General features: G+C 41.2%; 2 protein-coding genes and 2 long non-coding RNA genes across 8 annotated transcripts in view; 3 read left to right on the top strand and 1 right to left on the bottom strand.

Moving 5' to 3' along the window:
• The window catches only part of si:ch73-374l24.1 (protein kinase C alpha type), a 118,059-nt gene extending 109,533 nt beyond the window's left edge, over positions 1-8,526 (bottom strand). For both annotated transcript variants that reach the window (XM_039825102.1, XM_039825103.1), the window contains exons 1-2: positions 8,360-8,526; positions 7,997-8,028 (exon numbers count right to left, since the gene is read on the bottom strand). In XM_039825102.1, coding sequence (XP_039681036.1) covers positions 7,997-8,028; positions 8,360-8,526 — 199 coding nt within the window. The remainder of the gene's footprint in view (positions 1-7,996; positions 8,029-8,359) is intronic.
• On the top strand, positions 6,190-6,667 carry LOC120574718. Its single transcript, XR_005641890.1, has 3 exons — positions 6,190-6,304; positions 6,415-6,473; positions 6,551-6,667. It is a non-coding gene; the product is annotated as an uncharacterized LOC120574718 (long non-coding RNA).
• On the top strand, positions 7,076-7,708 carry LOC120574719. Its single transcript, XR_005641891.1, has 3 exons — positions 7,076-7,476; positions 7,550-7,589; positions 7,665-7,708. It is a non-coding gene; the product is annotated as an uncharacterized LOC120574719 (long non-coding RNA).
• An 888-nt stretch (positions 8,527-9,414) lies between the features above and the next one.
• The window catches only part of cep112 (centrosomal protein 112), a 137,968-nt gene continuing 120,138 nt past the window's right edge, over positions 9,415-27,244 (top strand). For 3 of the 4 annotated variants that reach the window (XR_005641884.1, XM_039825065.1, XM_039825063.1), the window contains exons 1-4: positions 9,415-9,506; positions 9,900-10,011; positions 12,767-12,957; positions 14,031-14,194. Coding sequence is in view for 3 of the 4 variants with exons in the window: in XM_039825065.1 (XP_039680999.1) it covers positions 9,912-10,011; positions 12,767-12,957; positions 14,031-14,194 (455 nt within the window). In the remaining variant the exon portion in view is untranslated. Of the gene's footprint in view, positions 9,507-9,556; positions 9,616-9,899; positions 10,012-12,766; positions 12,958-14,030; positions 14,195-27,244 lie in introns of those variants that run through there. The other variant, XM_039825064.1, reaches the window with a different exon arrangement.

The raw sequence follows: 27,244 nt of genomic DNA, 5'->3' as shown, positions 1-27,244 counted from the left end.
TACCATTGCATTTATGGCTATGATTGTGTACTAACTTTACTAAAATCAAGGCATTGCAATTGTATAAATTAATATTAAAGTTTAATTAAAAAAATATCTAGCAGAAATATGGCTACAATCTGATAGTCACATACAGTATACAGTAGCCTAAGAACAGAATAGCTTACCTATTGTTATTATTATTATTATTATTATTATTAATTGAGGCACTTTCTTGCAGGATTTCACTGAACATATCAGACAACGAGGGTGCATGCCCCTCATCTGGTGCAGCGAGACAAGTCTTTTTTTCTGCGCTCTGATCTCCTGCGCTGGGCGCTGCTCCGTCTCTGTCTCCACGCGGGTTCTCCGCATCCATCGCGGCCTGGATCATTTCTCGTGCGCCCTGCTTTATTTCCGCATCCAAGTAATGGTCTTTTTAACGCGGATCAAGTACAGTCGCGATGAAGTGCAGATGATCCGAATAGATCTCACTGAAACGTGTGCTGACAGACTCTAAGAGCGTACTTTTCATTGTTTTCACTCCGTGGTCCGTCTCAACCTCTTTGCTTAGGAGACGCTTTGCAGGTGGAACGGATCGGGTACTGACACACGTGCAGGTCGCGTTTTCTGTTTGCGTCATCACAACATTTTCGGCCGTATTGTTTCGGTGATAAAGGTATTTCGGCCGAATATTCGGTGCATCCCTAGTTCAGATAGTTCAAGGTTTGAGATTGGGTGTCAATCATATTCACAGTTACTTCTATTTCTAGTATTAATATATTTTTCTTCGCACAGATGATTGTTTTAATACGGAGAGAGTAAGCTTATAATACACAAACTTTGCTTAATTTTAAGTGATTAAATAAAGAAATGAGCTAGGCTTTTATATTAATGAATTCTCTATTTCCTACAAATGTGGCACGGTAAATAGTCAAGTGAGACCCGCACAACGTTGAGCAGGAGATTAATAATAATAACAAAATCCATAATAAAGCAACAAGGCTTAGATCTGTTTTGTAAGATGTAATGACACATCTATCTAGCCCATCTTAACACATAAAGCAGAGTGGAGAAGGAGGACCCTTCACATCCCGTCACTCGAGAGAAGCAGCGCTGCGTCTCAGCCCACCATTGTGTAAGATGTTTATTGTTTGGGGCTCCCCTTCAGGACTTGCACAGCGCTCGCTCTCATGTTCCAACACCCCCACACTTCTGCGCCTTGATTGGTTAATGAGGTCCACTGCTCCATTCGCGGAGGAAGTGATTGGCTCTACACCTACGCTGCCATTAGGGCCCAGCGAGGGTCTATTTGGAGGCATGTGTCAGCCCTCGTCATGCTAACTGACACATACATGATGTCGCCCACGGGGGTAACACATGTCCCAGAGAGTGTTGGAGCAGCCTACACCCAACTCCCTCATCTGTGCGCATGATAAAGATCTCATCATCATCATTTGAGGAGAAGCAAATAGTCACAGAGTTGGAAATGAGTGTAGGCATATTGGCTGCATTTGGTATGCAAATATATTTCAAACACAACAAACTAGGATTATTACAGTCACGGAGATGTCACCATGGAAGCAAAAAGCGGACTTAAGAAGAAACACGAACAACATGGAGATGATTTATGCCAACAGCATAGTGAGCAAACATCTTTTCTTCTGAAATGTCCTCGAGCAAAATACTGGTTATCTCTTTATATCCGATTGTTTTGATATCAAAACCCATCCATCTCTTTCCCTATAAAACATTGTTTAGCTGTCCAGCCACAACTTTACTGTTTTGGTATACTCCCTCAGTTGTTTTCTGTGAAAAAGCTCTAAAACCCCAACAAACAATAGACAGACACAGTTATCAACTAGCTGGTGAACATATTGGATCGTTCCCTCAGGATTTGGTAGAGACCAAAAACTGTGAAAATCTTGTGATTTCCTCTTAACTGCTCCACAGCTTGAAAGACCTGTGTTTTGGGACACATCCACCACCCCGACCTCCTCTCTGTGCTGATTTTCGCAGTCTAATATTAGGTGCTCCGGTACAACAGCCACAAGCTGTTGCTGCCCTGCAGTCAATCGGGGGTTACTGTAATAATAGTCTATGTCCAGGATGCTTCACTTGCTCCTGTGGGTCCTTTTTCGCCGTTTCCTTCCGCTTTCTTTGTGTTGGAATTTTAAACTGCGGTCGATTTATGAGGAATATGGTTAACTGCGCCTCAGATCTCATCATGATAAATTGAGACAGCTAGCTAGACTATCTGTCCAATCTGAGTATTCTCTCACACGACTAAAACAACTTTTGAACGTACACGTTTCACCAAAACAAGTTCCATCCCGAGGCTATTTTGCAGCGGCTCCGTGCGGAGCTTAGCGCCGCCCATGGTGATTGTGATTGGTTTAAAGAAATGCCAATGAACCAGAGCTTGTTTTTCTCCCATCCCGGAATGCTTTGTGGACTAGCCAGACCTCCTCCGCAGCGCTGTGGAGGAGGGTCTGGCAAAGCGAGACTAATGTAATAAATACGTGGAATACATAGGTATTACAGTGCATTACTTTTTGTAGCTATATGTTTTAAATGGATAATGAGAACAGCCTGGCCGGATGGACTCAAACACGACTCCACATGAATGACAGTGTTGCTGTGTAACTGCTGGATGTTTAAATAAACAACTGTTTGCCAACTAATTCACCATATCAACTTAAAAGATATGCCAATACAATGCTCACCACTTGTTTCTGCTGTCCCCAAGTGGCCAGAAAAAAATCTGTTATCACAGGTTTAAGTCAATCTGATCCAATAACTTCAACACGCCTGACAATCTTTGTTATTACTACTCACATGCAACTTGGCCACAGTTTACAAGCTATTTTGTCATCACCTAGACCTAATACCCTTTCACTCTGCTCTCTTTCATCTGCTCTTGGTGGTCACTCTGCAACAAGAAGCCAGAATGTATAAAAGGCCTCTTTGAATTTATCATCTCTCGCACCCTCACACTTCCACCCATGCAACTGCAAATCTTAGTCTTTTACGTATGCGTTCACCTTTGCCTCCTCCTCAGCTTCTTTCCACGCTCTCCACATTATTACAACTTCTTTTTCATCTTCTACTTCCAACCGCCTCTCCCTCCACCTCTTGCTTTTCTTGTGTCCAGACGTAGGGCTCTCCTCCCAGCGATGGCTTCTCACCTCTCCAGATGGCACAGTCATTTCCACAGACACTCAATCTCAAAAGGAGGGGAAGGCAAGGGGGGGGGCATCCAACATGGCAGCAAGTGATCCAACGCTGAAACACACTCACACTGGTTCTGTGACATTTGGGTAGGAATTTTTAATTAATAATAACTGAAATGTAACTAATTAAAACATGATTTTTCTGTATTATTCTATTACATTCTATTCTATTTTGAAATGATTCAGCCTTTGTTCATGTGTCATACTTTTTTGATGTAAAAAGCTGATTTGATCAAAACAAAACTTGAAATTTTGACACGTGGATCTACAAGTGTTTAACGTCTATCCATCTGTCTAACCTAAAACACTTTTTTTAATATGCTGCTAATCATCTGATTTTTATTTGGTTTGTGCAAATGATGTTCTCCATACATTATTAATAATTTTCTGTTTGAGTCCAGTCTGCAGTAGCAGGGGACACATCCTTACCTAAATTTAAATCAAATTTTAAAAAGTTCATGCCAATCTTCTTAAAGTTTGAATTCTTCACAGAAGTGGTGGTGAATGGGGTTTATACAGTATATGGCGTTAAACACTATAATATCTCAAATTAAATATACAGTATGATAAATAGATTTATCTCACTGGAATAGTTAACACCTAAATCCAGATTTTACACTTTTCTTTATTTGACACAATAAATGTATGAGTCATGCATAAAAATCACAACCAACATACAATGAAAGTAAGTGAGAATAAAAAAGAAAAGATGCACAGCGTGAGGGGGCGAAAAGGGAGGGGTAGTGGCGTCCAGTGGGTTATTATATTGGGTATATATAACTCAGCATGTCCATATGACAGGATTTATCACTGTTGCAGATTCTCCACGGTCGACCACGTCACAACCAATGAGCGAACCACGCCCTCTCTAAAATGTATATTAAATAAACTAACCAACGTACTGTAGGTTTTTTTATTATATCGTGGCGAGTCACACCTTGTAGATGGTGACTCAAAGTAAAGAAGGTTAAAGTGAATGTACACCAATTCCAAGAAAATGGCAGTAAATGTGAGGCTGCTGAACAAAAAGGCAGTATGTACGATCTTGGTTTTTAAGTGATTCATTCATCTGTAATTCTGTAACCTGTGTCCTACATCCCCAACCACACAGAACAACACATCACATTACCTTTAACAATAAAAAGGTACACCAGCCACCAACCTGGGAGCAGCAGGGGCTCTGTTCTCCACCCACACAGAGATCCTTTAGTAATAAAGGCGTTTCCACGGCACTGTACTGCTCGCTGTTGTGTTGTGTGGTGGAAGTGGGTGATCACTGGATAATAAACAATCTATCTGGCTTTAAAATGCACAGCAGGAAGCTCCAGACAGCCCTTAATCTGCCCACACATAAGAAACAATACACTTACTGTATGTCAACCATGCAGGGAAATGGATAAAGATGAATGATCACAGGAGCCCCACTTTCTCACCTTTCTAATAACTCAACGTTCTGCTGGTGCAGCTGTACCTCACACATGCAACACTGTCACCTTTAGCAGCACAGATATGACTACCTCACAATGACTGTATGAAGTATTTAACTTTATGTTCCTGCCTCAGAGAAGAAGTTCTTAAAGGTTCAGTTCTTAAACGTTATGCATGAATAACAAGCTAAGCTAATATACTGTATGCCTTGATTTAGAGTCTCATAGTTATAAATATTTGAGCTTCTTAATTAATTTCTTAACAGTCCCACATCCCGTGTCTCCGTAGTGGTATCAACAATTTAAAAAAAGCCTTTATGCATCCATCCCATGAAGTAAAGAGAAACCTGTACATCAAGCCCCCGGGGACTATCCCACTATATGGTTCTCAAAAAAGCAATGCATTCCTTATGCGCACTCTACAAGAAAATCCAAGAACATGCATCTGTCAGCCCACTTCCATGATGAATTCATGGTCAATGAATGCTCCCCTTTCAGACAGTTCAGCCTCTGTACACATGAAGAATTGAAAATATACTTTATATTACCATTTAGAAAAAAAAGGAACATGAATTGTAATCTCTAGACAATGTAATCAATTTTATACATTTGTAAAAACACACAGATATGCATTACATACGGTTAGCATGAGCACAACACAACATATCCAGTCATATTCTCATGTAAAAGACATATGTGTCCATGGGGTAGAGACTGTTTCGGGAAGAGTTAATTAAAGCCACAGATCTTCTCACTGCAGCATCACTCCATTACATGACCTACAGAATGACACTAGTGGCATGAAAACAACACACATGCCAGCAAGTTTGGTGCAAATGTATACACAGTATAATGTTGACATTACCACCTTCTAAATGCAGCTCTACAGTCTGGGCCCTCCTAACACTGATGACCAAGCCTTTAATGTCTGGTAGTTTATACTTTAAGCTCAACTGCAGTAATCTTTTCACATACAAAGTGTGTGGAAATAAAGTTGCTATGCGTTTATTTATGTGCACATAATGCAAATGGGAGAGAACATTCATAATGTAACATATCTAACTTCGATTAGGCATGATACATAATGCATGTCATTTCCATAATCTTAATTTTCTCCATTCAGTATTTTATTATTTTACATTTTTTGTTTACATTTTGTGTACAAGTGCCTTACTGGTAATATAACCCTTATTTGACCTTAGTCATCCCCATTATAACTTCATCTTGTTTCCCTCACCCTTAGCTTTGCCATTCCCACCTTCGGCTACCATAGTATCAGATGTCTTGGGGGAAATGTTATACTAGCAAAGATTGTGGAAACAGGGTGTTGATTTCAGGACACGTGTGGCAACTTGACTCCATGTAAAAGCGTTAAGTGGAAATCTACTATAGCCTTTTAGCTCTTTAAATAAGCAAAATCAGAAAACATTTCAGTACGATTGTTGTCCTGCTGCCACACCTGTTAACGATTTGGCCACTAATTGCTCTGTCAGCAGCTGTTGCTAATGAGCATCGTTAAGTAAGAACTGGATATATAGGAGACAGAAATGCTTCAATAAGGAAAGAAGTTACTTTCAGTGAGCTGCTTGTCTCAAACCATAGCTTCTGGGAAGTATAGGGTGCTGCGTTTCAGTAAACAGCCATGGCTCTTGGACTTCTTCTTTGGTAGTTTTTTTTTTTTTTATTGAAAAATCATTTACATTTTATTTGTTTCAATTATCTTTAATAGTGCACATTTTAATCAGGTGTTTGTTCTTTACTGGCCTCCCTTGCAGGGTTTCCTACATTTGTTTTTTGCTGTTTAATGACAGTGCTGGATTGCCATCTGTAAAAGGTAATGATTTTCTTCCTAATTACTGTATTAGGCCTCAGGAGTATCTTTATCGTTCACCCAATTTATTTAATTTACAGGGTATGGTTATCCATATAAAGCTGACTTGCGTAACATGGGTGATGCTAGGGAAGATGAAGTCGAGACTGGGCAGGCTTCAGATTACCAACCGACTGGCCTGTTTTACACACGCTACAACAAATTTTCAGATGCACAATGGCCAGGTTTGGTTTCATCTCAACAGAACCTGCTCAACAGACCAAGTGCTCCTGCAGCAGACAAACTAGTTAATGGTGGGTCCAGATACTTCGAGTTGGAAAACCTTAAATCACTCTTGTTCCCTTCAAGCCCCAACCAGGCGAGTAATCCAGCCAATCCTCGGCCAGGCCCTGCTTCTACAAACTCTATGCCTTCCTCTCCAGCTGGTGGCTCTTCTCTGTATGTTAGTCAAACTGCCAACTATGAGCCAATCTATCTGGCCCCAAAGTTTCCCAGCTTTGACTCTTGGAAGCCTCAGCCAGATGGCAGGGACTATGGTGTGGTTGACTCTGGTTTTGGTTCCCCAGACTTTAACTCTGGCTCCAGTAGAGATGGTGCAAGTAACATTCCTCATCTTGTATTTGAAGAAGTCTTTCAATATCCATCCGAGACAACTGGGCCTTCCAATACTGCAGGAGGGTATAGCCAAGCTAATTACATGAGCAAGGGGTTTTCAACTGGAAATGCCGCCTCACTAGGGGGACCCTCATTCCCCAGGAACCCAACTAATGTCGGTGCCCAAATGGGCTTGAAGGGTTTTTGGATTCCACAAAAACAATTTGTCGGCTCTCAAAACGTGGTTAACCCGAGAGTGCGTAAACCGATCCTTCCTCCTCCAAGCTATGGAAAGTCCAGTAATGGCTACCAGAAGGCCAGGTACATGCCAGTGTTTCCCTATCCAATGCCTGTAAGCTCAAACGGTGTCCAGGGTCAATCTGCTGCCCCAAAAGGTGTATAACCCTCAAAGGTATGTCCACAACTTCAAATGTAATTCTCTAAATGCTTGTTTGAAACCATGCTTAATCCAGTTTGTCTTCCAGGGTCAAATGGTTACAACATGGATAATGTCCTGAGTTGCAGGTGAATTTTTTTTCTTTCAAAAGTAACTAGCAATGCATGTCCAGCAAATTCTAAACTCTGCTTTCTTGCTTGCAGAATGATGTGCCCTCCAAGAAAAATAAAACTTTATTCAAAATTCATTGTTGTAAGCCATTTTTTTTATTCTTTAGTATGACTAGATACACTGCCTCCATACAGTATTTGCTCATGGCACCACCTAAATGTAGGCTACTAGCAAATGCTGAACTTTGTTTTTAGCCAGTACCTCATTTTAAAAACTAAATGAACAAGCACTTGAAGTTTGAAGCACAGCTTTAATCTTACAGGTAATGTGTAGAGTTTGGGTCAACACACATTTGTATGACTGCACTGGTAATCTTTACTCTACCACTGATAAATTCACCAATATAAACATAAAAGTGGGTTACCTTGGCATTGAAATCCTTGTTTCCCAAATCCCCTGCAACAAAAAACAAGTGTTAAATGATTTCTGCCACAGCAATAAGGTACCCAATCTCTATAGAAAACTGATTACTAATGAGTCTGGAAGCTTAAACTGCTGTCTCGGTTTAAAAAAAAAAAAAAATGCAAGTCTTAAGCGCACAAAAGTGCTCGTTAAAACTATGGAAACCAACGCACAATTAAAAGAAAGTATCGGCAGTCTCATTTAGGCTATAATGGAAACTTACTGCAGCAGAACACTAAAAGTTGCAGTTTATCACGTCCTTGAACACAATCTGCCATCACAAAGTGACAGAGGCTGTAGACAGGTGTGCATTAGGGGTGCTTACCATATGAAGTCTGTACAATGGCTGCAGAACGTCGGCTGCTTGAAAAATCTTGCAGTAAATTTGTGGTTTTTCACTTCATGCACATTTCTCTGCCGCAAAGCACCTTTGCGGGCGAATCGGTTCCCAACCCCAGCTGAGTCATTATAATGTAAAAGATGGTCAGCCATAATGGGGGCAAACAAAACTATACAGCCACAACTTCGTTTTGTCCCGACCGAATTCTGTGAGGTCCTTGGCTCGTCACAGCTCTTGACACGATGCTGTAGCCTACTGCTGAAGGAGCTTCTGACACACTGCACTGCACGCCTCCCCTCTGCCTGGACTAAAGCTGAGCGCTTCTTTTTCATTCAAAGTGACGTCGGTGAAGTCTGCCTTCACGTGCTGTAGGAATATTTCCATTGACATATAAAAGGATATTTCACTTAATTTTCCGTGCACAATTAACACGACAGTGTATACATTTGGTATCTATGAAAGCACATCCACTAATGTTCTTTGTATGTAGGTCTACTAAATTAGGCTCTTTTAGGTAATCTAGGCTATGTACAAATATAGGTTATATATGTATATATATATATGTATATATGTAAAAATATATATGTTTTCTTTAATGAATGAACCAAGGCGCCATATTAATACATCCATGCATATCCCCCTATCCGTTGCTGACCATCCAACAAACTAAGTTTTGTGCGCCATCGTGTGGATTAACATTGTATGCCAGACTAAAGGCATAGCCATTGGTCAAAATCATGCCAGGAGAGGCAACTATCTCAAATATTCAACCTTATTTGTCTAATGTTACATTCATATGTTGCTCGGGCTGAGAGTTGATTCTATTTTTAGTTTAAACATGGTGAATTTAAAAGCTAAATGATGTTACTAGTGTGAGTTAAAACGTAGTGTATGCTAAAGTCTAATTAAATATATGGCCTTAAAACAAACTGAGAAACAAAGATCTAACGTTAACTTAACATTTTTAACGGGAAACAAAATAGAGCTCCAAAATAGAGATACATGGGTAAAAAAAACATGAGTAGTTTCTATGGCAACGGGGAGACGCTGTGTCTCCACGGAAACCGGATGTGGCGTGAGTGAGGACGCAGCAGACGTTTGAATCGTTTTAGCGGTCAAATCAGTGCCTAAAGTAAGTCTCATTTTAGTCTTAATTTTAACGTTACACTTTCATGATTAATGTGACCTTTTTGGCGTGTCGTTTGTCTCTTAAAAAATAACACCAAGCGAGCGTTTTACAGGTCTGCTTTAGCTAGTCTGCTAATGCTTCTAACGTACAATTGCTCCCAGTCCCGGTAGTTAGCTAGCTAGTTAGCTAGCTAGTTTAGCTAATGTTTGTTAACACTGTAACGTCAGTTATTCGGTGGTTGTCATGTTATGTTATAACATTAGCTACGTGACACGATGTTACCCTACCTGTTCCTTATAACTAGGTCAGCTACAAGCACTCCTTGTAGCTAGCTAACACAGGCGACGCTATCAACTCACTTCTTATTAACCGTTGTATCCATTTATTCACCTGCAGTCCTTGGACACCATGAGCAAGCACGAGGACTCATGGGATAGTCTGGACACTGAGTTTGACCATTTTCTACTGGATATGAAGCCATATGTGCTTAAACACCCCAACAAGACAGGTGAGATATACATTTCATCTCTCTTCGCTTACTGTGTCTCACCTTTCTGGACACAGCACAAACCTGGACTCCTCACAATTTTATAAATTTTATTTGTTTTTTCCTCTGCTTTTAATAAAGTCGATTTATACATTCTCTGCAACAGCCTTTTAGTTAATACAGGTCAACCCAACACTGATGAAATGGATAAAGGACTTTCTATAGTACCAGCCTCAGCAGCATGTAGTAGTTGTTACGGCCACAACAGACAAACACTATTTAAAAAGTGACCATTAACATCGAATAACACCAAACCCAAGGGTAGTAAAAGTAGATCAAAAATTAACTACAATTAATTAAACCAAAACTATGGGAGTCTGGAGATCTGGCCAAAATGAACAAAAGAAGAGAAGAAGCCTAGGCCAACCCATCAAGGGCCATCGGACCCAGAACTCCCCCCCCCCCTAACTAAAGAGAATAGACTAACTAATAACAAAACAAAGCCGTGAAAACTAGACTACCAGACCTCCATCCTCAAAGCAATGAAACACAAAAGCAAAGATAACAAAAGACAACGATGATCCGTGCTGCTTCAATCTCTCTCCAAGCGATTTCTGTCTCCCTCTTATATCCAGGGGCGGGGCCACCCTCAATCACAGATTGGGAACACCTGAGATGAACAGAGTCGAGGAAAGAGAACAGGGCAGGGAGCACGTAACAGTAGTCTATGGTTTTAAATCCAAAAACATGATTTTTAACACTGGACTCCCCCAAGGCTGCGTTTTATCCCAAATTTTATTTACCATTTACACAACAATATAACCAGTAATAGCAATAACATGTCACTTTTTAAATATGGGGACGACATGGCCATGGTTGCCCACATCAAGAACAAGGACTCCCTATAGCTACATACCACCAGCAGGTGAACAACCTCATGTCCTGGATAGAAGAGAGCTCCTTGAAGCTCAATGTCTCCAAGACTAAAGGGATGTGCTGTGGGGGGAGACACACCTTTGACTGCCACCACCCTCTCTTTGAACCCCTGAGGGTGAATGGGCAGGCAGTGGAGCAGGTGGAAGCCTTTGTGTACCTGGGCAATGAGATTGAGAGCCTTCTGTCTTTCTCCCAACACACTGACTCGCTGTACAAGAAGGCACAACAACGCCTGTTCCTGCTGGGGGAACTCAGAGGCTTTGATGTGAGGAAGGACATTTAACAGCTGTGTACAAATCACTCATTGAATCAATACTCACTTTCAACATCTCATCCTGGTTCAATTTCATCTCTGTTAAGAATAAATCTAAGCTTTCCCGGATCATTAATCATTGGAAATAAGTAAAATAACTGGCCAAACCCAAACTCCATTATCACACCCAAGCAGTTGAAAGGAAAGTCAATCACATAACAAAATATCCCACTCACCCCCTGCATAAATAATTCCAGTTACTACCATCAGGCAGCTGCTAAAGTCCCTCAAGCCAAGATAAACCCACACCCAGATGAACACTATGCCACTTTGCACACATAATGTAATTTTAAAAGCTATTGTATGTTTACTGTCTTTGCCCTGTCTGTTGAGGCCATGTCTAAGACCGTTTTCTGTTATGACAGACAATAAAGTTTTCTGAATCTTCACTAAATCTAGCCTAGTTTAAACATTGATGTAGCAAACTTAATTGCTGGCTCTGTTTTGTGCTTTTTCTGGCACTATTCTAAGCAAATTAATTTCATTAGAATCCCAACATGGCATCGTGACTTCGCGTAAACATACACACCACTTTCCTAAAGCCAAATGGCATGTTATCTGTATGCATTTTCAGCTATCCACGTGTATGTCTACGCTGTATGCAGCAGATGTAAACATACCCACCATGTGGCGTCGCCACTTTGCGTGTTACCACGAGAACGTGACGTACTATCGCGAGAACAATGTCACGCATGTAAAAAAAAAAAGGTTGGGTTTAGGAAAAGAACACATGGAAAGGCTTTTTGTAACATAAAAAGCAACAAAAACACGCTTAGGAAAACAATAAACGGTTGGGTTTAGGAAAGAAACATTGGGGAAGGCTTAAAAAAAAAAAGGCTGAATATCGCCACACGCGGGACGCGAACCCAGTACTCCGGGTGAAAGTCTTGTGTTTTACTTATCCACCACCCCAACCAACCTCCTTACATGGACCTACGTCCCTTTTATACTACTCGATATGGCGAAAATTCCCTCGTAATGTAGGACAATGGCCGGCGAATTGTGTTGATAAACACGCTAAAAAGCGATTATGCGTCTTGATAACACGCCAAAATGGCATACGAATTGGCGTGTCATACATACGCCACTTCATGAGATCAGTCTGAGAATCCAAATCAATTTTATTACCAAAGTAAATTTTCACTTGCAAGGAATTTGCCTTGGTGCATATATATATATATATATATATATATATATATATATATATATATATATATATATATATATATATATATATATATATATATATATAAAAGGGAATAAACAAAGCAAAGTACTGTTACAGTCAAGAACATTAATACAGAATAGATATATTACAAAAATATATAAAAAGAAACTAACAAATATGTACAATATACGTATTTAAGAAAGGGAAAGAAGGAAGGGTTTAAGGTTTAGCGCAGGGTGTGCACAAATATTGATCAGAGACAGACAACTCCCAGAAATTAACTGACAAGATAATACATAAATGTATTTAATTACTTATAATATCATGTCCCCTTTTCTTCTCTCTTCCATGGACCTCAGAACGCCAGCGATGTGCTGTATGGATAAAGAAGCTGTGTGACCCAGCCACATGTGGTTCAGGTCTGATAGGTCGCAAGAACCGCAACATGCACGCTCGTTTGCTTCTTCAAATGCTCAAAAGAGGGGTCCTGGAGAGGCCTTTCAACAGCAAACCGGAGCCTGGCAGTCTCAAGACACTCCCTACCTACATGGTAAGAATGACTGTTTCATGGAATCATAAATTAAGGTTACGACCGTAACCCCGGTTCTCTGATAGCATGAGTGAGATGTCTCACATATGGGGTACGCCTCCTCGCGTATCCCTCAGAAGCACTTTCTCACTACGCCAGCCATGATTGGCTGGCCACATCTGACGCGAGACGCACAAGGGGCGGTCCTCTATATAATCCACAGCCCGTGCGTCTTACGGGGGGGGAGGGGAATGTGCGATGCGGAGTCTGTACTTTTTTTCGATAGTTTTGAGCACCCAGTTTGATTCCACGCACGCCCGCCAGTGGTGCACCCGCTCCGCGAGTGAGCCCACTGAGGGATCCGGCGCCATAGGTGGAGCAATGCTGCCTCCCTGCGGCGAGCAGCATTGCCGCACCACGGCAGCCACGAGTATGTGTACAGCCCGCCCCGCTACGGGGCTCGTAAGGCTGTTTATGTTTTTCATGTTTTGCAACACATAATCTTTTGCATGCAGTGCCCTCGGCTCGGCCTGGATGCACTGATGGGCACAATTTTATTGTCTTTGAACAATACAACGTGTTTGTGCTTTTGACAGTGGAGGGCGGCGTTAGAAACAGAACATCATCCCGTGACTCTGGGTTCAGAGCCGCAACGGCAGGCTCCCGGGACTGGCCCCAATGCTGTGGGAGAGGTGCGTGTGTCTGGCGGACACGCTTTCCCTCTCCTGGCAGCGAGCTAGGTTGCCTGCTTGGCCCTCCTCAACGTGGCACAGTGGTTGAAAATCACTGATATAGAGGACCGCCCCTTGTGTGTCTCGCGTCAGATGTGGCCAGCCAATCATGGCTGGCGTAGTGAGAAAGTGCTTTTGAGGGATACGCGGGGAGGCGTACCCCATATGTGAGATACCAAACAAATGCTTGAAAGAGAACTATTGCCATTTAGTAGAAAATAACTTAACACCTTTATTTGTAGTGTAATGAACTTCGAAAATGCTGTTATAGTCAAGTTTAAATGAAGAGACATTTTTTTAGAGGCAATACTGATTACTTAGTTAACCCAATCTTCATATCTTTTTTTGGATTTTTATTTTTAGTCAATCTACTTTGATGAGCCACTGACTGCTCAATCTGTGGAGCACAGCAATGCAGGTCTGCCTGACTGGGTGACAGGAGAGCTAGGTGGCTATACTGGTGACAGTTTGGCTGCCAGTCTGCTTAAGGACAGAGTCATTTCCACACCTATCACAGCTCATCACAGGTACTATTCCAATATACTACAATATATTAACTCAGTGATATATAGTCCTACATATCTTTTAAAAAACTACCTAAATAAAACTTGTCAATGGCAAATTAAATATCTATCTTTTTTTTTCAAACCTACATACATAAACATGGTAACATGTTTTCTCATCTTTATAGATTTGATCATTAATGTGCACTGGTACATAGTAATGCATTTTTTTGAAAGAACAAAAAACTGACCAGGAGCCAGATGTTAAGACATGATGGCTGGATGTGTACATCGGTGTGCTGATTGGAAATCACCAATCTGGCACTACATTATTATACATGGCCATATTATTTTCATACTGTTTTTATGTTTTCACTTTTACATTGGTCAGCTTTTCTTGTCGTATGCCTAATGTAATGGAGCTTCATTTTCTCCATCCTGGCCACAGTCCATTAGCCTGACATGGTCATGCTCAGATTCAAGTCAGAATGTGAGTACGAACTTCCCGACCTCGAATGTTGTGGGCGGGGCTAAGTTTGGCTGGCATCCAGGCTAACAGTCCATTGCTTTAACATTCAGAATTGGAGTTGGGAGATGTGGACTTCTTAAAATTGTTTTTTGGTGAACTGGTGTTGCTACCATGAATAGAACATGATACAGATGTTTAAAAGTCAACTAGATTGACCATATATATAGACAAACAGAAACCTTTATCTAGAGATGTTTCTATATAATTCCGTGCAATCCTTAGTTATGGATGGAACTACACTGCAGACTAGAGTCCCATTTAACAGAAGCAGGGTGACGACTGTCTCATATGAATTGGTCCAGGGGATACTATATTATCTGTCAGTTATCGGTATATGGGCAATATAACTTTCCTAAATGGAAGCATAACATACTCTCAAGAAGAAAAAGAGTCTGGAAGTTCAAAACAAATCTGAAGCTGAAAAAAAGAAAGCCAATGAACCGTGGGGTGTAAAAGTAAAACCACTACCATCCCATGCTGTGTGTTATGATCTCTCAGTGTGCTTTATGTGAGGTCCTGTCATAAAACACTGTCACTGAGATACATTGGGCTTGGAATTACACAGCAGTGCTTTATAAATATTTTTGTTGCCATACTCTTTGGTACAAAACCTTTTTGAAACCAAACTGAATGTATGTGCTTAATTCCTGAGGACTTCTACTGACCAACTACAATCAGCAAAATGATCAGTGTATTTCTGTGATTTGGTGGTTATAACTTAAATTTTAACAAAGGGATAACTGAAATACTAATGGTGCAACAACACAGGAACACAGGGTGAAAAGAGGAGCTGCAGCAATGTGCAGTACAACAAAAATATGGTGTTTTTTTTAAACTTAAACCATGTAAACCTATTCTGGTACAACCTCAAAATACAATTATGAACCTGAAAATAAGCATAATATGTCTGCTTTAACACCTGGCTTGACTCCTATACCTGCAAAGAGTTGATTAATGAGGCAATTTATATTAAGTTGGATAAAATGTATTTTCCCCTGCATTGCAATTTCAAGATTTTATAGAGAGATGGGGTCCTGTAGATTAACATATCATGTGTATATATGTCCCATCTAAGGTCACTGTTAGATATGACAGAACTGCTAGTAGAGCAAAGCAAAGTGCAGCTCTGGGAGTTTGAATTGGAGGACTTTGATGAGGAAGATGCCAAGCCTCTTCTCATTCTGGTTTGGGAGGTAATCAACAGCATGAAAATGAGAGACATTGAGTTTGAAGCCAGAAGGCTACTCAAGTTGCCAGAAGACATCCCTCCTTGTTTTCAACATCCAAAGTTTGTTAATTTGGCTCAGGAGTACGGAAGGAGCCTGACACAGCAGCTGCAGTCGGCCCCAGCTCCAAACTGCTTGGCCCAAGAGATGTGGTGATGGAGGTGCTTCCAAAAGTCTTGCAGGGCTTCTGGTTACCTCCTCCAAGCACCTTCCTCAACATGCCCTCCCAGCAGCTCAGTGAAATGGCTGTTGGTATCACAAAGTTTGTTTTGGACCGGGTGTCCACTGCTTTGTCCACTGTGCACCGGTTCTCCCGGTCCATCAGAGACAGCATGGTCCTGTCTATCCAGGAAACGGTTAGGCAGATGTACCCTCAAGACGTCCTGAGGAGAGGGCTTAACTGCTTTGCAGCAGAGGTGCTGAACACTATTGTTGATGCTGCAGTGAAAGAGGTCCTTGTGCTGCTTCAGCCTCAGACTGATACTCGTGTCTGCAAATTCAAGCACCAAAAACGATTGCACCCAGCACACCCAGGCGGGAGATTTGAATGAGGAGCCTGGTCTGGAGGAAGATGGTGAACCAATCCAAGATCCAGAAACTTCTGTTTTGTCTTCTCCGCCCACTCCTCTGACTCCCAACGCTGAACCTGCTGCCAATATTTTCTTGGATGAAACCGTATTATCTGCCTCTATGCCCTGCCTAGAAGCTGACTCTGCTGTGGTTCCAGCTCTGCCATCTTCTGTTCCCCCTACTGATGAACCTCTTGCCATCACTGTCATTCAGGATGGTTTGACAATCGGCCAGATTGAACCAACGGAGCAGTTTACCCCAGAGACAGACGTTGCCGAGGTGTCATCACCACCACTTCCTCTGACCCCTGCCACTGAACATCCAGTCACGGCATCAGTCCTGGATAGTAACAATATGAATGAAAAGACCACCAGAAAACCTGACTCTTCTTTCTTGTCTCCTCCACATGCTTCTCTGACTCGTTCTAAATCTTTTGCAAACATTGACTTGGATGAACCAGAGGATTCTTCCTCTGCGCCCAGCCTAAAAGCTCCTGTGGCTACAGCTCATCCACCCCCTCCTCCTGCTGAACCCACAGTGACTACATCAGCCCTGAATAGTGAGGACTTGAGTGAGAAGATGACCAGAGAACCAGACTCGGTTCTGGTTTCAGCTCCAACACCTACCGTGACCCCTGCTGATGAACCTCCTACCATCACTGTTGTCCAGGATGGTTTGACAATCAGCCAGATTGAACCAGCTGAGCAGCCTGCACCAAAGGCCAACTTTGCTAAGAGGACATCTCCACCACTTCCCATGACTCCCCCTGCTGAAACCCCAGTCATTACTTTAGTCCTGAATGGTGAGGATGTGATCAAGGAGCTCAGCAGAGAACCAGACTCAGCTGTGACTGCGGCTCTACAGGCTCTTCCAGTCGCCCATGATGCAGCGCAGGATGACCTGACAATCAGCCAGGTTAAGGTTGAAAAGAAGAGTGGAGTCCAGCGCTTCTTCAGTTGGTTCAGGAAAACACTATGCTGCTGTTGCCTGCCTGAAGACGCAGACTGAGGGCCAGATGTACTATCGCAAGGGGAAAGTGGGAGTTTCCCATAAAGAGATGGGAGGGGAAGCGTAAAGTGCGCCTGTGATGCCCTTCGGTGTCATTTAAGTGTTAACTTGTGCTTCCTGTTTGCAGGTTACTAATTAGCTCAGCTGGTTGTGGTGTGCTGAGGCCACTTAAGCTGCAGTATCCTCTGTCTCTTCTCTCTGCTCTGGCTGTACTCAAAGGCACACCAAGGTTTGGTTATATTTGGTTAGGTTGTCCTAGGTTTGCTTTTTGCTGAGATTACACTTTACAACACCAACACATGCACTTATTTCACTCATGCACACCCTACACCACTGTCGCTACTGATTTCCATATCCCATTCTGTATATAGTTAATTTGGTCTAATTTGTTTCAATTTGGTGAAGTATTGTTTAAACATTTAACATGGTATTGTCTCCCTCTTTGTTATGGCCACCTGAGCCAGGTCATGACAAGTGGGTGCTCGTTAAATTAAGTTATATTAGTAGTGGTGTGTTTAGTGTTAATTGGTTGGTCCAGCTAAAGGTTGATTTTAGCTGTGCTTCGCAGGGTTTGTTTTTCTTTGTTGGGAGATGTGTTTAGTTGGAAGCCTTTGTTTGTGAGGTGATTTGTCTGTGGTTAATTCAGAGAATGATTGTTACTGTCTGTTGCCCTGTGGACAGAAGTTTCTCAGTCAGGTTGTAGGGTGCTTTAATCCAGGGATGGTGTCTGTTTTTCTTTTTCGATCAGTGTGGTAGGAAAGTGGCTAGAGCGATTGTCTCAGGGGCACATCCGCTGCAGCTGGAGGGTCGGCAATTTTTGGTTGCTCTTTCAGGCTGCCAGGCTAATGTCATTGAATGCATTTAATGGTTATTATTGCAGTAAATGCAGTGTATAACTACCCACCGCAAATACCACACGAAGCCTAGGGTTGAGCTTTAGCTAGCTTTTGGCTAGGCAGTTAGGGGGAAATTCTCTGTCGTTGGGCTGACAATTGCTAAAGTGCGACTGTGATGGTTGATGTATAGTTTTCTGTATTGTCCTTTGTGATGATGGCTTCCATGTCTGATTTTCTTTTTGAGGCACCCACAGGAGATTTTATAAATGGTTGTAAAAAGGATCAGTTGTTGGAGATAGATGATCATTATGACATTGCTGTTGCAGGGAAATGTCATAAGGATAAGATTAAAAGGAGAGTTTTGGTGTCTTTATTTGAATGTGGTGTGTTCAATTAAACTGAGACTGATGGTGCGTTCTTTTTGTCCACCGAAGTCGTTTTACGAGTTGTTTTCCGGAGTTACGACCCGGAAGTTGCAAAAAGAACGCCCCCGAGGTCGTATTTACAACTCGTCAGGTCGTCTGAACTCAGAGGACCCCGAGCTCACTTTCAAAGATGGCTACGTCGTGCATCACACGTAGTAAACATTGTGGTTTTCTACAGTTTTAAGCACTTTTGTCTTTGTTGTAACCAAATGAAGAAGTCGTACACATAGCACTGTATACTGCTACCTATAGGCATGTCGCTACAGTCTTATTAGGAGTTAAATACCGCCTGATCAGTTATTTTGTAGCTTGTGCAGCTGAGACGCTCGGTTGCTATATGCCAACAACGGCTTTAAGCCGAGCCTTGAGCAGAAAGCAGAGCAGTAGCCTAACGTTAACGTTAATCAAAACGTAATTTTCATGTATCAAACTGTGAAATATAGTTGTGTAATATGTCAATAACTGGGTGAATAGAATCCTAAATGTTACTAAAAATGTTACAAAAATCCATCTTTTCTCCAACTCGTAGTATTGTGTGACAAAAAGAACGCAACAACCCACGGTAACTCGTTTTCCGACATGGATGTGACGTCACACTCGAGCTACTAGTTGCGATTACAAGACAAAAAGAACGCACCATGAGTCTGTGCCCATGTCCATATCTGTAGCAACAGGGTGAGTTTAACTTTTGAGCAGCAGAAGGAGCTGTTAGCTTTGCAGTTTGAGCAGGAGACGCATAGCAGGCATTTTGAGAGAGAGGAAAAGTTTGAGTTAGAGAAACTTCGGCAGGCAGAAAAGCTTGAATTGGAGAAAATGCATCAGGAAACTGAGAGGAGGAAGTTGAACTTGCAGTCTAGGTTGGAGTTAATAAGAGAGGGCAAGCTTGTTCCTGGGGGTTCTGGGGGTCATGATGATGCCTCCATGAACTCTGCACCGGGTGGTTTGGATATTGTTGCCAACTTGCATTTAGTGGCGCAGTTTAATGAACGGGACCCTGATTCTTTTTTCACTCTCTTCGAACACGTTGCCGATGCAAAAAAAAAAAAACTTCAGACAGGTTGCTGATGCTTCAGTGTGTCCTCACTGGTTGGGCCCAGGAGGCCAATTCGGCTATATGTGGTGAGGATGGCTTCGATTATACGACTGTCTTGAAGTCATACGAGTTGGTTCCTGAAGCTTATCGTCAGAAGTTCAGAAACTGGTTAAAGGGGGATAAGCAGACCAATGTAGAGTTTGTCCGTGATTTGACTTGCCATTTTCAACATTGGTGTTCTGCTACCAAGGTGAGTTATTTTGTGAGTCTTTGTGAGCTTATCATGTTGGAGCAGTTTAAAGATGCCCTCCCTCAATCTGTTTCTATATATGTAAATTAGCAGAAGCCCACCACCGCACTGAAGGCAGCAGAGTTAGCTGATGACTTTGTGTTGATGCATAAGAACAGTTTTGGTGAAGTACGCTCTGTTGGAGATTGGAAAGGTAATGTTGGTGGCAGTATGAATCCGCGCAGTGGCGTGGAGTTTGCAAAGCCAGGCCTCTCACGTAAGCCTGCTTGATCAGCACGACAAGAGGGAAGTACGATATGCAACTACTGCCATGATGAGGGTCATTGGAAAGACCAGTGCCTGCTATTAAAGGTAAACTCAATTTGCCTTTTCATGCTCCAGCTATGCTTTGTTCACAGTCTCAGAAAAGCCTGTTTGTATGGCCTCTAGTGTGGGCTCGGGTCAGTGGGTAAGTTGAAAGGTACAGTTCAGGTTTCCATCAGTGCCCCAATCTGTTTTGCTCTCTCTCTTCCTCTGAATTAGCTTGAGGATCCAGTTGCTGAGGTGTGACAAGGGTGAGAAGACAGTGCAGGTTTTGGGGAGGTTCCCTCATGCTGGGTAGGCCTACAGTAGAATTATTGCAGGACGCCCTGTCATGTGCCCCAGTTGGTAAATGTGTTTTTCTTGTTTGTATGCTTGGTGGTGGTTACAATTTTCGGTGTTTTGTGGCCCTTGTGGCCACGTCTTTGGGGGGGGAGATGTGATGCCCTTCGGTGTCATTTAATTGTTTTTGCTGTCTACATTGAGGAGGTGTGTCTTAACTTGTGCCTCCTCTTAGGGCTGCTCGATTATGGAAAAAAATATAATCACGATTATTTCGGTCAATATTGAAATCACGATAATTTAACACGATTACTCGTTGACTTCTGGAAAGATGTTGCAATTATTGAACTTAAAAAACAGTGGAAAATGTGCCTTAATACTTTTCCTATTTAAACTTTATTTTTTTATTCAGAACACGAGAAAATTAGAGTTTACTTGCAAAATGTAATGAGCTAAATAATTGTTTCTCTCGATTATTCTGTTTTTGTGATCATTGGGAGCCGAAATCATAATCACGATTAAATTTCGATTAATTGCACAGCCCTACCTCCTGTTTGCAGGTTACTAATTAGAGTAACTCAGCTCAGCTGGGTCTGGTGTGCTGAGGCCACTTAAGCTGCAGTATCCTCTGTCTCTTCTCGCTGCTCTGGCTGTACTCACAGGCACACCAAGGTTTGGTTAGGTTGTCCTAGGTTTGCTTTTTGCTGAGTTTACACTTTACAACACACACACGCACCTATTTCTCATGCACACCCTACACCACTGACGCTACTGATTTCCACATCCCATTCTGTATATAGTTAATTTGGTTTAATATGGTTCAGTTTGGTTTAATAAAGTATTATTTAAACATTTAACATAGTGTTGTCTCCCTCTTTGTTATGACCACCCTAGCCAGGTCATGACAGCGCCTAATTATGTATTTTGCAGTATGTACAAAAACCGCCCGTGACAGCGCACCTAAAAGCAGGTGTTATCGAATCTCCGACTCAGCGTTCACATTCCATTCCAGCTGTTAAACTCCTCGCTACATTACAAATATTGGCATCAGGATCATTTCAAACAGTCTTAGCATCAGCAGTGGGAATATCGCAGTCTGCACTCAGCCTATCATAGCATCAGTATTTAATGCTTTGCTACAGCGCACTACTCAGTATACATTTCCCCACCACTAATGCTAAAATAACACGCATCAAGCTGTTACCTCATAAACAAGCAGATATATGTTATCGCTAAATCTTTGTTTTCACTGTTTTGACTGACTTGAGAGAAGGAGGCCCATTCTATTGCGCTTTTAAATGCGCACAATTTACGGTATAGTTGGCAGAAAAAGGCGCTGATTATCCGATGAACTGCAGGTTTGGTAAATCCGACATAAGCTTATGTGTCACAGCGTGTGCTTTCTGCGGTTTGGCCATGGCGCAGATAACGCTACTTTTAGCAAATATATGTACATCTGGCCCTGAGACTATTCCTCAGTTTGATTATTTCTTTTTTCGTATTGTTTATATTCCTGTTGAAAATAAATTCATTGTTGCATATTAGTCAGTCCACATCACTCTTTCATTTAAATGTGTTGTGAATTCATGCAACAAGACAAGACGTTACGAGTCTTTATAGAGGTTTAACATGTCTTATCTCAGTGCCAGAAAAGTGTGAAAAATCATAACATTTATTTTTATGTAAGGATATACAAACAGCCAGCAATAATAACAGACGTAAGAAATGAGCACTTTGAAGTGCAGAGAAATTATTAAGGTGACAACGTTTTTACTACATACACAAAGAATAAACAAAGGAATGCATCAGAACAATCATAAAGGCTAATACTTTTGAGTTACTAAGAAACTTTCTTATTAAAAATGTATATTTTAATGATTGAGGGTAAGGTACTTAAGGTATTTTTACTGGGGACATTAGTCCTATTAAATGTGCAAAGTTGACCAAACGTGAGATAAAACTGCACTTCAAATGTTGGCTAATAATAAAAAGGTGAAAGGGGAGAGTATAATTAATAGTTTATAGGACAATACTGGTAAGGTACTCCAATTTGACACTACTGAATGATAGACATTTACATTTCATTAATGTGATGTTTCCCCCCAAACTTTACTCACTCTAAACACTAAATTGATTTTAGATAATAGGCTACAATGTATTACTATGAGAATTGTGATACACTATGATCCGTGAAAAAAATGTCAGTGAGTGACCAGCAATTATTAAGTATTATGATACTTGATCTTAGGTCACTATAAAATGCTTTTTAATGTGTCATGATTATTGTTATAAAACATTATGGATATTTACAAGTGCTTATAACTATATTTATACAGTGCTTCAAGTGCATAATGCATTATAAGTATGTATTCATAATGCATTATAGACCTGGGCGTCGTAGAAATTGTTACCGATATGGTATATATTTTATAAAATCTTGGTCCACCAAGTATTTCTCATTTTTCTGTGATAAATCTGTTCTAAATCATTCTCTAAAGCAATTTTGACAGTTTAAAAAAAAGTATATGTCACGGTTATAAGGACTAATATTTATAATCTGATTGAATCCAAACAGAACAATTCAAGAATGTCAGTAAAAACTGTAACTCCATCCATAGACTGTATTTATTATGACAAGAGACAAAGAAATAAGTAGGATGATTAGGAAAGGAAGTAGGGAGAGTCATTCCTGCTGAATCCAACCCTGTTTAGTTTCTGGCCTCCCATCCTCTCTGCTCTTCCTTTTTGATGTTGTGTTTTCAAGGTTTGAAAAGTGCTTGAATTTTGGATAAAATGCTTGAAATTGTAACTATTTCTTTTACAACAAATACCTATCTGACTGAATAGTTGGTTTATTAAATTGAGAAATAAAATGTTGGAGAGCCTAAAATTAAACCTGCTCGCTTGTGCATTTGTGACTGTGATCTGCCGCCACGCCAAGACCCGCCCTAGGAAGCAGTTCGATTGGTTGGGGTAAGGCATTTCACCTTGAGTGGTTGAGTTTAGGATAGCCGATTGGTCATCATGGACACCTGGCCAATAAATGGTATTGATGGGCGGGTCTTGTCGTGGCCATAGTGGGATTCGTAATATCGGCAGGCTGTCGTTTCAATGAACGTTGGCTGGAAGATGAAAAATACAAATTATGGATTAAACGGGGACAAACCCTACAAACCCAAGAGTTGCCTCTTGTAAAGTCTGCAAAAAAAGACATGCAGCTTTTCACAATGGGCGAGTCTACGCTCTCGAGTCACATGAAGTAAGTTTCAAATAAGCCAACTGGGCCCTATTTCAGGTAGAAGGTTTAACAAACTCTGAGTCTAACCCTGATGTCTGAGTTGATTTACCCTGAGATGGGAAACTCTGAGTTTTCGGTTTCAGAACAGCTGATATGAGTTGGTTCAATCAACTCAGAGTAGGTTCATGCGCGTGCACCACCACAATAAAAAGGCAGCATGAATGGAGCCATGATTCTACGATTCACCATGGTAACAACCACAAACAAACGGGTCAGTGGAAATACTAATGCGCACATACAGCGAGTTTAAAAAAAACAAAAACAGCAGCTGCTGCAAAAGAGAGAGAATTTGCGTGGGAGAAAATTGCTGCTAGAGTAAATGCGTATATTCCAATATAGTGTATATCATATTTAATCATAAGTATATCCTAATATTACTGGTGAAATGGTATTGAACCTATAATCTATTTCATTTAGGTGCAACACTGCGGACGAAAAAGTACTACACCTACTAATCCCGTTCTGAGGCTGCATCACCATCATTAACAGAATTATAATCCATAAACTTTTATTTGAAAGGGTTTACATCATTCACCTGCAATACTGTGGAACTCCTTTTAAAAACATTTAAAAAACGTTTGCGATCGAATCACTCTTCTGACGGTGCTTTGCTACAGTGGCTTCATGCTCCGCATCACCAATGTTGTAAAGACAAATGCCGTTTGCAAAAAAATGTAATGCGACACAGATAATCTGCTGGGATGTAAGAGCATAGATAGGTGACGTTAGTGATGAGGACGGATAAGGTTATGTAGCCTAGCCTAGGCTACATAACTGGTTGACTGGGAAGAAAAACGATACTGCTCAAATAGGAAGTTATCTGAAAATTAAAATGTCGGGGTTTCAATATCCTCTCCCGACATAGAACACCCTGCGAAGTAAAGCAGCTTCTTCATCAACGGGATCGTTGACAAAAGGAAATGCCATGTTTTGAGAAATAAAACGTTTTATAGTCTGCCTAACATGGTTAATAAACCAACATAATTTTTTTTATTCATGCCGATAACAAACTGTGCTAAAATGCGCCTGATACAGACTGAATGAATGAATGAGGAAATGAGAGAGCGCTGTGTCAGAGGGAGGAGACTTGAGGTTTCTTGAAGAAAACCTGCTCCCGACCAGGTTAAGTTCACAGGCTCAGTTACCATAGTAACTGACTCTAAGGTGAAATTACCTCTCTTTCTGAAACCAAAAACCCAGAGTTTCCCTCATCTCAGGGTTAACAAACTCAGTTTTCACTAAACCTGCTTTCTGAAATACCACCCTGAAATAGCCTGCTGTACACGTTAGTGCCAGTTAGCGCCTATTTGTTTACGCTAGTAACTTCTAGCTAGGAATTCGCAGGCTAAGTGACTGGGAGTACTTGGTGTGATAATGTAATGTTAGTATTGCATGTCCGTCATGGCACGTTCATTTGTGGAATATACAGTGAACATAGCCAAAGTTACATCACAGTAACTGTAACGTTAACTACCTGCAAATTAAAACCTGCAAACGTTAGCCTGGTGCGTATCAACAATCGTTGATTGCTGAACAGAAATCGTGTTAGATGGAGTGTCATACAAGTAGCCTACTGTAAGGTTGAGGATGACCTTATGCAATATTTACACTGCTCTATTCCAGTAGATAAATGTATATGTCTTGGCAATGAAGTACATTTTCTTTTTCAATTAATATAGGCTATTTATGAGGCAGGTGCCTGTGCACTGTCAGTCTTCTGGGTTAAAATGGAATTACAGGTTGTTGTTGCACTGTCTCAGATTTTGTTCAAACCTTGTCTATATCAAGAATGTGTCCCAAAACCAAGGCCTGTAAAATATTTCTGTTCAAATCCTATGTCTTCATATTTTAGCCCTTGAATTTACTTCAGTTTTACAGCCTGAAAATCACATTATCTGGGAAGCAATATTTGGACATGTATTCATAGGCAGCCCAAACTTTGTAGGGTGGAAGACAAACATGTCAATATGACTGAACCATTACAAGTTTGTACGGCATGTCCTAGATTTGGAAAAAAGTGTGAAAAGACTGAAATTAAGGGTAGCAGAAACTCTAAGAGGGTGCACCACCTGTTTTCCTGGATTTTGACCCGGAATGACCCAGCTGCATGCCATTTGTCTCAAATCCTCCCACTCAGGGCTCCTCTCCATAGCTGTCTTACTGTATGTTATGTTATGAACCATGAAGAGAAGGTGATAATTCAGGGTTAGTGAAGTGAACCTGTCGAGTGATTTTTTTTTTTTGGAGTAATTCTTTTTACATTGACTCAGGCAGGTAAGATAGCAAGCAAAGTATACATTTAGAAAAATAAAACTTGTGTTTTGCTTAAATATCTGATCCTTCTGCTATTACAAAACACAGTTTGGGCTGTTTATAGCATTATGTCTTTTAATGTGACAAAAACGCAAAATAATTAATTTTGACTATGTATTGGTATATATTTTACGGTGGTGTAAGGTGCTGGAAAAAGCTTTAAAATGGACCTTGAAAGTACTTGAAAAGTGCTTGAATTTGACCTTGGAAAAGGTGTACGAACCCTGTCAGGGCATTTTGCGACCAGAATTTGAGATTGTGCGACTGAATTTTACATCCAGTTGCACATGTGCGACCAGTTAATTTCCCCCCTTTTTTTTACACATTAGACGTGGAAATTTCGGTACCTGAGAGTTCGTAAGCGCAAGCTTATCTGTCCTCTCTGCATATGACAGATAGCGGGGCGCGCGCACATACACACACACACACACACACACACACACACACACACACACACACACACACACACAGAGGTGCGGATGGAGCAAACTACTCTGCAGTTTTGTTGAAGTCACAGTTAGTCACGGAAATGCCGACAAAGTGGTTGCAAGTGTGGTTACAGTTGTTAAAAACTTCACGCAGACAGCGTTTGCTGCGATATGATATTAACGGTGAGGCGAAAGCGGTCACGGTGCTGTTGATGTACACTTCCTGACAAGCAGGCACAACTGTGGTTTATCTGCCCTGGGGGATGACTGACAGGCTGAGGCTGTAAGGCAAGGCAGCTTGATTTCTACAGAACCTTTCAGCAACAAGTCAATTCAAAGTGCTTTACATGAAACATTAAAGAGCAGTTGAAAACGGTCATTTAAAAAATAATAATATACAAATACAAGAATACAAGTTACAGTGAGTAAGAAATGAATAATTATTCAACTCAAGGTTGTAGGGATGGGTTTGGGAGGAGAGAGGGAGGGGTTTTATTTTTTATTTTAGTTTTGTAGCCTAAACAATGCATTTTTAATTTTAAGTTGAAATCATTGTAATTGTAGACTGGAGACTAG

This window comes from Perca fluviatilis, chromosome 15 (assembly GCF_010015445.1).
Source record: "Perca fluviatilis chromosome 15, GENO_Pfluv_1.0, whole genome shotgun sequence".
Classification (NCBI taxonomy): Eukaryota; Metazoa; Chordata; class Actinopteri; order Perciformes; family Percidae; genus Perca; species Perca fluviatilis.
The sequence above is the reverse complement of the archived record's forward strand: the minus strand, read 5'-3'. Positions and strand labels throughout refer to the sequence as shown.